The sequence below is a fragment of the Agelaius phoeniceus genome, chromosome 1 (assembly GCF_051311805.1).
Source record: "Agelaius phoeniceus isolate bAgePho1 chromosome 1, bAgePho1.hap1, whole genome shotgun sequence".
NCBI lineage: Eukaryota > Metazoa > Chordata > Aves > Passeriformes > Icteridae > Agelaius > Agelaius phoeniceus.
Window position 1 is genome coordinate 139,121,761 of NC_135265.1, and position 12,054 is coordinate 139,133,814.

The 12,054-nt window shown below is 44.7% G+C and overlaps 1 protein-coding gene across 6 annotated transcripts in view; it reads left to right on the top strand.

Annotated features, from left to right (window-relative positions):
* Positions 1-9,753: 9,753 nt before the first annotated feature.
* Positions 9,754-12,054, top strand: part of TRPS1 (transcriptional repressor GATA binding 1) — a 212,218-nt gene continuing 209,917 nt past the window's right edge. For 3 of the 6 annotated variants that reach the window (XM_077188474.1, XM_054646774.2, XM_077188494.1), the window contains exon 1: positions 10,820-11,028. Coding sequence is in view for 1 of the 6 variants with exons in the window: in XM_077188494.1 (XP_077044609.1) it covers positions 11,019-11,028 (10 nt within the window). In the remaining 5 variants the exon portion in view is untranslated. Of the gene's footprint in view, positions 10,288-10,819; positions 11,029-12,054 lie in introns of those variants that run through there. The other 3 variants (XM_077188469.1, XM_077188499.1, XM_077188505.1) reach the window with 2 other exon arrangements.

Below are 12,054 nucleotides of genomic sequence, written 5' to 3' on the forward strand. Positions count from 1 at the left end.
TCCCATTTGAATAATATAGGTCAATAAGCTAAACGGAATAAAGCAAAATAAAATAAAACACAACAAAGTAGAACTGGAAGCTGAAGTTATACTAAATCAGGTCAGGGACATTTTAAAGAGTGATGGTATTTAAACACTGGAACAACTTACCTAGGAGTGCAGTGAATCCTTCAACATTGGAAGTGTTTAAATCAAGACAGACATCTTCAGAAAGATATACTATCTTCACACAGCAGTTATAGCCTGGCACAGCCAGTACTGAGTGTTCTGTGGCCAGAATTATGCAGAAAGACAAAACAAAGCTTGTAATGGTTTGTTCTAGCTTTAAGCTCTATTTTCTGAAGACACATTTTCCCTATTTCTAACATTTATTTAGCAAGTATCATTATGGTTACAAGACATATGTAGGCAAAGCTCAGACTGAAGTTTAAAAAAGAAAGGTGAGGAGACTGTGATTAATCATGTAACTCTGGGTGTGTATTCATATCACACAAGTAACAAACCCAGTTGCTTAAACTGAGAGTCTGGGCTTCAGTAGTTAGGGATGAAAAGAGAGAAACTCCTTCCAATGGCAGCTAATGGTAGTCATCACTCTCCCTACTGCCCACACAGGTGGCTCTGGAGACATGCCTCCAAAGGTCAGCTGTTGCTTCCTGGCAAAGTCCCTAAAAAGAAGGAACCCTTTTCCCTGTCCTAGATACTGTATTTTTCAACTGGCAATTAATTCAAGAGACAAGGTAATTTTCTACTGGGTCAGTTCCCTTTTATGGCTTACAGTGCAGTTACAGGAATTTTGGCACAGCATGAGCAAAGGGATATGGATATGTGGCTTGGGAGGAGCAGAACAGTGCAGCACAGTGGGTCCAGCCTTTGGCACCATCCCAGACTTGGACAGTTACATACAGGTCCAAAAACTTCATTTTTAGGGATTCACATCTGGAGGTGTGACCACAGTTTCTCTTTACATCTGGGGATTAAATAGGGGTAGAAAGCCATGCTCATCCCACTAGCTTCATGAGGTTTTATCAGATCATAAAAGAGCATAAACTGCCAGCTGCATTTTCCAGCAGTCAACAGAGAAAGATCCTTATTTTTGAGTTCCTTAAAGCATCCCATGATCTGGTTTAAAATAGCTGGATGGGTAGAAAGGAGGTGAGAGACAAGTACAGCCTCCATTGGTATCATGCAATTTTCTGTGCTTAAGATGGACCTTCATCAGAAATTAAAATAAAACTCCTCCTGCTCTGAAGAAGCTGATAGCAATATTTGTCTGGGCATTTTAGAACAGATAAGATTCTTGAGGCTTCTGTGTCTTCTATATCCATAAAGAGATGTAAGTGCTACCACTCAATTGAAATTAATGAGAATTAGGCACCCAAATGTATTTGTGGATTTGAACCCTTATGTTCTAATTACTGTGGCAATTAAACATGTGGAAAAACAGGTTCAGCTGCTGGAATCTTGTCTACACCAAAGCCTGGTGAAATATTTATGTTAATTTTCTTTCTAGACATGGCTTGAGTTTGCACTGATGACTGTGCAAAACCTTTCTCGATTGTAGAGGACATGTACAATATGGAAGGCCCTGAAACTAAACCTTGTGCACTTGGCTTAGAAAAGGTTGTAAGAATACATATTCATGGACTGTGTCTTGCTGAGTGAGACAAGATAGTTACAAACAAAATAGTAAACAATAAAAATAACCAAGTCTTACTTAATGTAAATAGTAGAATATAGAAGCTGATTTTTCCTAAACTGTTTCTGTAGTAGGTCTTCATAAATCAGCTGTTCACTGTACTGATTTCTGAAGGCCACAAGACCATATAACCAATATTTCATGCAATAGCATATACATCTCAATTATTTTTTTCATAAGGAAAGAAGGAAATAAAATGACTGTCTGTTTAATTTGCAGACTCTTTGCTGTTTGAGGCCAATATAATTACTGATATTATTCTTATGCATGTACACACCACTGAAGCACCAGTGTTAAAGGAGACACCTTCATTCTGGATTTTCTAACTTCAAAGTAATGAAACCCTTAACTTCAAACCACAAAAATGAACTTTTCAATGTTAAGTACCAAGTCCTAGTGTCAGTGCATAGAACAACCTTGGCCAAAAAAGCCCAATTAGGCCATGTAAATGAAGTGCGTTTTCAGCCAGTCCTACTGGGAAAACCAGCTTTGTCTGAATGGCTGTAATTACAGTTGATGGGGAAGGGGGAAAACAAATTTGCTATGCATGAGCCCTTACCAAGTAGGCTTTTTTTCTTCTAACACTTGCATATCTACAAGAATGGCACTATGAAGGGAAGGGAAAAAAGACTTTGTCCTTGTATGAGTTCTTTTTCTCTTCAAGAATCTCAATGATACATGAAGTTTGCTATGGGAGAGGTGCTCCTTTCTCTGATACTCCTTTTGTTTACTTTTCTCTGCCTAACAGCCTCACTGGGCTGCTTGTCATAATTAGCAGTCTAGGTACACACATCTCCATAAAAGCTGTACTTCGTAGCTTGTTTTAAGCCAGTACTTCTATTTTCATATTTGGGTCCCTTCTTTTGATTTACACCCTCAGAAAAGCATGTGAAAGTCAAATCAAACAGTCATGTGCAAAATTCCCAAATCAGTGTTTTTTCTAGACTTTTCGAAGTGACACTCTCTCTGCTCTGTGTCTGTTCTTGAGAATGCCCACCCCACTGCTGGTCTGGATTCACTCTGTGTATTATATCACCTGCACTCCTCAAAAAGAGTTAATTTTTCAGTGCAATAAATTTACGCATCTGAATTCACATCACAGTGTGCAGCTTACTCGCTGTATCTCTGGATTGCTAGTTGGGCTATCTCCTGGCAAGGAAAAACAGGGCACCAGACCAGTATGATTACCTCCAGGGATGCTTCCTATGTGCCATTCTGGCTTCTGTGGCTAAGGGCTCATGAAGGTCACATAGCTCTTTCTTAGATATAACTTTCAAATTCCCTGTATTTGTTTTTATGGCTCTAGTTCTTAAATAGTGCCATAGATTATGCCAAAAATAGATTGATTTCTGCCCATATCGTATGCATCAGTTTTTCAAAAGGATGCCTCTTCCCACAAATATAAAGCTATTAATCACAAATGTTCTATTTACAAGTATGAGTGACTCTTTCATATATTAGTCATAATGTAGCGCATAGCTTTATTTCCTTTATTTAAAAATAGCTAATGATCCTTATTTCAATTAGTATGTTAATGTCAATAATATCAGTGTGTTTTGCAATGGTAAAGAAATAAGAGGGAAGGGATTGGTCAGAGATGAGTTACTTGGTTTGAGAGGATTTTTGTTTTGGCTTGGGTTTTTTTTGGGGGGTTTTTTGGTGTTTTTTTTTTTTATTCCATTGATGCATACACTGACTGGAAAAAAAAAAAAAAACAAAACCATATACAGGAAAATTGCACAAACTACCCAAGTTTTTCACCAGCTTATTAAAGGTATCTCTGGCCATTGTTAAAAAGGAAGTTTTAGCACATAAATAATTTAGTATGTCATAGGGTAACTGTCTGTTTTATGTGAGCAATGAAAGGAACTAAAAGCAGTGGAGTCAGGAAGGAGAAAAAAAAATTGAAGTTGTAAAGACTATGTTTTTTGTCCTCTGTGGGATCAGTTTGTCCAGGCATTGAAGTAGACAAGGACACACATGTTTTCTGGGTCATGATCTGCACTTCACCACATCAAGATCCCAAGTGTAAATGAATGCTGATCCACCAGCATTATTTTTGCCTGATTCATGCTGTGCTTAGTAAAACCTTGCATACAGGCACATGATCCAGCTCCTGAAGAGTGAGAAGTATGAACAGAAATGAGGTTTCTATGTGAGAGAGCTGAACCAAGTGATCTAAGGCTGCTGCTGCCTGTGTAGGTTGTGCTCTTCCCTAAAGGAATGACTTTCCACAGGAAAACTCCTTCAAGACTGATAACCACTGAGGAAAATGAAGCAAACTCCTGAATAAGTTTAAAGGATGCCTACTGTTGTTTCATGTTTTTTGACAAAGGCACTGGCACTACCATTTCACAACTAGAGGATGTGGTATATATTAATCTTGGTGTCAACAAGCCTTAGTGTTAATCAAGGTGGCATTCTTGTTAGGTTACCTGTTTCCAAAGACTAACCATTAAAAGAGTTGTGGATGGATATTAATTCTTATGCAGAGGTCAGACAGAAAGCAGGTCAGGGTGCGCTTCTCACTCAGATCAGAAAGCTCCTTTGAGTTGTCTCAGACCAGGAACAAGTTATAGCAGTCATACAGACTATGGAAGAATAGTGAAATCTCCAAAAGGAGGAACTGGATCCTGGGCAACTGGCTATAGCTGGCCCTTCTTGATCAGGGGGATCAGACCTGATGACCTCCAGAGGTCCCTTCCAGCCTCACATTCTATGATTCTGTGAACTTGCTGATCTTTCTTCCTTTTTGCTATAAAAATCCCCTAGAATGAGTGGTTCATCAGATCTTTGCAAGATGGACTGGCTTATGATACAGAGGGTAAGGCCAGATTAAGGTCAAGCCCTTTCTTACACTCTGCAGCACTCTGAAAGTTAGATAAATTAGTCTGGTTGAATGTAGCTATTTGTGTGTTCTTGTGTGTGCTTAGATGTTTCATAGGAAACAGAGAGAGACCGCTAAAGACCACTTGTTACATGACCATGTTTACCTTGAGTGACTTTCCCTCCATTTGTAATTGGAAAATAGTGACACCATCTTGGTAATTTTACCAATGCACTGCGTGTCTGAGACTTCCAAGTGCTACTACTTTACCTCCTGGGCCATATATTGTGGCTATGAATTTGAGGTTCATAATGGAATGGAAAGTGCACTTTTTTACAAAGTGAAATATACATATTTGCAAGATATTTTCTTTCCCAAAACTAAATCTGAGACCTTGCATCAGTAGAAATGTGAATAAATGGGGTTTTTTTCAATAAAAGCATGTTGTTTGTAGTCTGTCACATTAAAATAAAGATTTGAACGTGGTTAGAAGTCACAAATGGAAAAGAAAAAAATATTTACAAGAAATCAAGTGAAAGAAAATTCCTTTTGAGCCAATTGTACAGAACTGTTGCTTTATATTAGGAGACACTGTAGAGAGTTTTAACATTACTATGTTCAGAACACTGCAATTATATAGCAACAAACCTTAGGAGTAAGACTGAAAAATAGTTGCACATAGGACCTAATGTAAAAACTACTAAACTCAGTTATAGCTTTTTTCTTTTTACTTCAGCAGACTTTTAACCAATCCAGATTAACCTTCCCAGAAATGCTGGAAATGCTGGAGGCAGGATGAATATGGAATTGAGGGCGGGAAAGGTAGTGGCTCTGTCTGGCAGCGGGTGATGACAAGACAGGGGGCTCAGGTTGTTTTGATTTGCTGATCTTGCAGTTGAGATGTGGGAAGAAATGCTGCCACTTTTATTGATATTTGTTGGGAGACACTCATTATGTATTACATCATATGTATGTGTATGTGCATGTGAGGCTTTTCAGAGCTTTGGATGAATGCCTTTTACATAGCATTTTTAAGATCAAAATCTATACAATTATGTGGATTCCTGCATGTAAATGATTTTAGGGAGTCTGGTGTTATAGCATTTTTAATTTTCTAGTAGATTTTATGATAGTGTAAAGTGATAAATTATCTTTTGCGGCTGCCAGAGTTATTTAACTATCTGCAGACACACCATTAGCAGGAGCAGTCTGTGCCCGGTCGGTGTTCCCCATCCCTCCCCGGGAGGCTGCTCCCAGGGAAAAGGGTTTCTAGGCAGTGCTGTGCAAGGCCCTTTTGGCAGCAGTGCCCCTGGACTGCGGGGAAGTACCAGCCAGCCATGGTGTGCTGCAGTCAGGGGGACATTCTTCTACCCCGCAGTGGAGAAAGCTACCAAACAAGCATCACTTATTATTGACTTTCCGTTGCTACTGGCCTGTGTTAAAACCAGTGACATAGAAAAGAAAGGTTCCATTTCCCATTACCAGATATCCAATCCCCCTAGAAAACATCTGTTGAATCTGGGATGATGCCATGGTATTAGCTCTTCAGTTGCATGCCGTTTCATTGGCTGTTCTCAGCGCTGCCCTGTCTATCACAACGCATAATCTCTTTTCAGAGACATTTCAACCACATTGTTAGGGTCCCCAGTCCCATTTCTTTGAAAATCAGTGGTAGTTTTTAGCCTTTGGCACACAATTTGAAGTTTAGAAACTTGACTCTGTGCAGGGTGTAAGACAGGGAACAAAAGTTTCCTGACGATTTCATGTGACAAAAGTTGTGCAAAGAAAAGACGTGGGTCTGCAGAAATTCTGCAAGTTGCCGTGTCTATGATCCCAAGAATCTCGTACTGGAGTGCCTCAGACACATAACTAAGTGCTTCTCAAAATGTTCATTACTGAAGACAGTATAAGAGAACTGTCTTTAGAATTCAAGTAATATACTACCAACCAGAGGGAGAATAATACAGAAATACTTTCTTGATGATGTGTGCTAAAGCAGCAGGCATTTAAGAGCAACAGATGTCAATCTCTGAGGTTTTTGTAAGGAATTGCAATTTATGACGTGTTAGGGTAAACAGTTGGATTATATTTCTGAAATGCATGTTCCATCAGGTAAAATCATTGTGATTATAGGCCCTAGTACTTTCAGTAAGTTATGCACTAAAAGGCTGAAATTGTAAAACAAGTATGCTTATGCTTTACTGTTAATCCCTCTTTGTATCTACGCTGAGTAAACTACAAGAGAATCTGCATTAAACAATAAAGGCAAAAATGGCATGTTATGTCATCTTGATAAACAATGACTGTTATACTGTTTTCCTTCAAGAAGCAACTGTGACTGGCCTCTGTATTCTGCCTCAATGGAGAATGTGCCTGACTGTAAAAAAACCCGGAGGATTATTTAGAAGTTACTTTGTTCATGCCTCTCAGTGAAAGCAGCACTTTGTGCATCTTCTTGCTTGCTGCTTTTCCTTCATTTCCTCAGCTCTTATCTATTAGAGAAAGCTAAACTTGTTTTTTCAAAAACAACCTACTTTCATGCAGACTACAAGTTTTGAACAAAGTGAAACAAAACTTCTTTTAAGTGGTTTTGGAAAAGTTTGACAGCAGAAGATGATAAATGAAAATAAATCTACAATATTTCTCCTAATGAAATTTGTGGCATGTCAATGTCAAAGCATTCTAACAACAAATCAACAAATATTTGAATGAAAACAATATACATAACTTATTTTTCTATATTGGAAACAACTGTCAAACAATTATTGTATGACTTCATGAATTAGTTGGCCTTTTTGAAATATTCCTCCTAGGAATAAAATTAAAAAAAAAGAAAAAAAAAAAAAAGCAAAAAAGCGGGGGCAAGTCTATATGGGCCTTTGAGCCTGAACATACTGTGTCAATCATAAGCATATGCAATGTATCTAAGCCATAAGGTAAAAATTTTCTTTGTAAATTATTTCATAAATAAATAATTTGCCTGAAAAAAGTATATAAAAATATTTTTTGCCTTTGTTAAGTTCTCTACAGTTCTTTGTGGTGAATATAAACAGATTCATATTGACATATTCTTGATCTGCTTTATTTTAACTTGAAATGCAGAATGTATCATGAAAGCATTTCTAATAAAGATACGGTAACAAACTTTTTCTGAGAGATAGAGTATTTCATTAGAGTTGTCTACTTGAAACTATGAAGACATGTTGTGTCCTTCTCATCTTTGTTTATGAATGGCTTTGCGGTTTCATTTTAAAAGTGCATGCACAGAGATACTTATGTCCTTTAAAAATACATCTCTATAATTCTGCTCTACAGGTGAAAAATGGTGTCTTTGTAAACACACTTTACACACGTTGAAATCTGTGTTTTTGCTGTTATTGATCTTCACAGTTTGTCTGTCATAATGTGAATAAAATTTAGGAAAGCTACAGCCAGACATAAGAACTCGCTGGGATTTAAGGCGCGGGGGGCATAATTTCCTAGTTTAAAATAAAAAGACATTAATAAGTCTCACCAGAGCAGAGAAGTATAGGGAAATAACTCTTCTTTAAATGTTTTCCACTCAAGCCCTGCTTGTGCGATGCTTAGCCAAGTAACCTGCCTATTTTAACCCTTCCTATGCAAGACATATGCCCAGTGAACAGTCATTTGGGGCCGACATGCTCAGTAAAAATAAATGAAAACTGTTGGGAAAAACGTGTTTGAATTGATGTGACAAAAATACTTGCTTTTCAGAGTTCTGTATTCACTAAAGTTTGTGGAAGTGGCTTGTCTCTTTGGCTGAGGTTCAGCCATGGCATTTGCAGCTTGTGAAAAAGTAAATTTATGAAGTCAGGAAAGGTTGTCTGTGCACATATGAGTGAGGTGCTACCAAGTATGAGGTACTAAAGTATCAAGGCATACTTTGTAACAAACTTTAAATTTTGGGATTACTTTCCTTCCCATTCAATGTATGTCTCTGCAGCTCCAAACTCATTTTCTGTGGATGAGTATAGAGGGAATACCACACGTAATCAGTGAGTTCCCCTTTCCCTGTGTCGGGGATCCTACTGTGTCTGCCTAATCACGCAAACTTCCATTTTCAACATGACAAGTTTACCTCTTGTATGTGAATTACTGCTTTTCTATTCATAAAGTGCTTTATCAGACAATCCTACAAAAGAACTTGAGGGAGAAATGTGTTCCTGGGTGATTTACACAAGCAATTACTTTAAAAATCTGCCAGTGGATTATATCAAACATGTATGAAGAATTTTCAAGTTTGGAGCGAGGGTTGAGAATGTCGTAAGTTTTACAACAGGGTTTCATTTGCGTCACCATGTATCTCTGAAGGTTTTATGCTTTACACTTCACCGGTATTTGAGAGTAAAATTGGAAGGAAAAAGTTATGTAATTTCAAATATTTGGGGGGAAGCAGCTTCGACTCTCCAACTGTAATCATTTAGCTCTTTTCCAGCTTCTTCCTTGAATAATGTTAGTAGTTGCAAGCAAGCAGAATGCATCTATTTGAACGCGAAATCAGCTTAAAACAACTTGCATGGGAGGAAAAGCACGCCATATAAAGTCACCTAACTGCAGAAAAATTGTGTCCAAATGCCCAACAAATGTTTACATAGTTTTTAACGCCTACTATATTTGGGATTTTAAAACCCTTTCATAGGAACCTTTTATGTACTGGTTCTCCTTGGAGACAGTTTTTACATTGACATGCAGACTTCTGGCAGTTCGTAGTATGGGGGATATAAGAGTATTTCGAATTGAGAAAGTTCTGCACGAGGAGGAAAACTTGGTTTTTTTCGGATCGTCTCGAGGCTGACCTGCGACCGGTATCAAAGCGCGGGCGGTAACGGGACTGTTCATCGCTCAGCCTGGGAACTGTCTGCCCACCCGCCTCAGCACCCGCACACAAACGGGGGGCACGGGGCAGAGAGAGAGGTGACACCGACTGTGCGGGAGACCCCGAGCAGGGCTGGGGTCTCCCGAGGGCGGCAGCCACCGGCGCGCGTGGATCGCGCCTTCAATCCCCACCGCCACCGTTTCCAATCCCCCAGGGCAGCCGCGGGTCCCAGTGACAGCCGCGGGCACAGCCGCCTCCCGCGGGCCGCGCTGGGGGCGCGCCTGTGGCCTGCGGCTATCCCTGCTCCAACTCAGCGCAAGTCCCCGCAGCCGCGGGGCGACGCGCCCCCTCAGCTCGCCCGGCTCGGCGGGCCCGGCCCGCGCTGCCCGTGGCCGTGGCCCGGCGGCGGGCGGAGGCGGCGGCGGGGGGCGGCGCGGGCCGCGCGGCGGGGCCGCCTGCACTGTCTCTTTAAGGGCGCTCCGTCTGGGGTGGCGCTTTCCTCCGCGAAGGCTCCTTTGATATTAATAGTGTTGGTGTCTTGAAACTGACGTAATGCGGGGAGACGGAGGTCCTGACAAGCGATAACAGTCCCGATAACGCGCCGGCCGCCCCGCGCTCCCAGGCCGCCGCCTCGCTGCCGGCGGGGCCGCCGCGCCGTGCCCCGGCCCTCGCCCCCCGGCCCGCCGCGCCCCCGCCCCCGCGCCGCACCGCACCGCACCGCCCGCCGGCGGGCCCGTCGCCCCCTCCCCGCCGAGCGGGGCCGAGGGGGGAGGCAGCGGCGCCGCGGCCCCCCGCTCCCCCCACTCCCCGGCCACCGCCACATAATCCGCGTCCAACTCCGCCGGCAGCAGGAGACGGTTCATGGCTCGCGCCGCGGCTCCACCATCTTCCAGGCTGCCGGGGCTGTTGCTGCCGGTTAATCAACAGGTAAGCGCGGGGGGGCGCGGGCGGGGGCGGCGGGGAGGGCGCCGCGGCCGGCGGGCCGGGCGGGGGCGGCGCGGCGGCGGCGGGCGCGGGGGGGGCGCGCGCGGGGCGGGGGCGCGGCGCCCGCGGCAGCGTGGCGTGTGCCCGGGGGGGCAGCGGGGGTGCGCCCCCTCCCCCCAAAATACCCCCCCCAAAAAAAAATAAAAACAACAACAACAACAACAAAAGCGGCGGGTGGGTGGGCATAATCCCAGGCAACGGGGGCTGCTCGGATTTCACAGTCTTTTCTCGGTGCATCCCCCCCCTCCCCCCCCCCCCCCCGAGCCCCCCATTCCCCCCGCCGGAGGGTCAAAGCCATGTGTGATGGCTGGAAATTGGCGACTTCAAAACGGCGGTAGCCCCGCTGGAGTCGGGAGGGTCAAGTTCAGCGGCGGCGGCGGGCAGGGGGAGCAGCCCCCCGGCGCGGAGGCGGGGAGGGGAACGGCGGCGGCCGCGGGCTGGTGCGGCTCTGCTCTGCCCTCCCCTCCGCGCCGCTCCGCGCCTTATCTCCGCGGCCGCCGGTTCCCCGGCACCGGGGCGCTCGGGGGGAGGGGAAGGGAGACGCGGGGGGTGGAAGTAGAAGACGAGCACAGAGGGTTCGCATCCGATGGGCTGCAGTCGCACAGTCCTGCCGCTCCTGCCGCTGCTGGAAGTTTTAATGGGGATCATGACAAACGGGGCACAGAGACACCATCATGAAGAGTAGTAAGTTTGGGAAAAACTTTTTTCTTTTTTTTTTTTTTTCCTTTTTTTTCCCCTTTTAATTTTTTTTCCCTTCCTATTTTTCCTCTCCTTTCCCTGGGACACATCGGGAGAGGCCGAGTGCGGAGCGGTGCTGCTCCGGGAGAAGGGCTTGCGATCCCTCCCGGTCGTGCCGGGGTAGCAGGCGACATAGTGCATAGTGGTGGTGGTGATTTTTTTTTTTTGTTTAGGTTTTTTTTTTTTTTTTTTTTTTTTAATCAGAGACAGAGAGACGTAAAACTTTTCCCTCTTAAAGGAGAAGCCCCACTGCCAGCGCTGCGTCCCCGCGCCCGGTTCTCCCTGCCTGCCACAACTTCGTGGAGCGTCTCACCTCCCCGCCCCCCGGCCCGGGGGCTGCGGCGGGGGCTGCCCCCTCTGCAGCCACCCGCGTGTGGCTTTCCGAAGGGAGCGATGAATGGAGGCGAGGCCGGGGCTGGAGGGGCTGCGCTGCGGTGGGCGCTCCGCGGCCGGGGCCGGGGTGGGCGATCGTGGGTCCGGGGCAGCGCAGGGTCTGGCCCGGGGACTGCGGCCGCTGCGCGCTGCCCTGGGACACGAGAGGCTCCCCGAGGGGGCTTGACATTTCGGGGGCTTTGTTTATCTGCCGCCCTGCTGCAAATCACGGAGCTCAGACACCCCGGCACTCCTACGCGGGTTCTAGTGGGGCCCGCTAGTCTCCTTTATCTTTTTTTTTTTTTCCACGACCGGTTGTGTTTTCTATCTGCAAATGGCAAACTTCTCCAGTGCCCTGACTGAGCTAAGCTGACTAAGTGATAAGCTGGAGAGACGTCTTCCCTCCATCGCTTCTTCTCCGCCAGTGCGAGCACCTTGCCTGGCAGAGCAGGAGCCGGCTCACCCCAGCACTCTTGGGGAGCCAAGGCGACAAGTCCCTTCCGAGGGGGAAAGATTGTCTAGTAAAGAAAATGTAAGCTGCTCTGCAGCCCATGCTGCCTTCACTGCTCTTACACTACGCAGCCCGTTTTGAATGTTGAT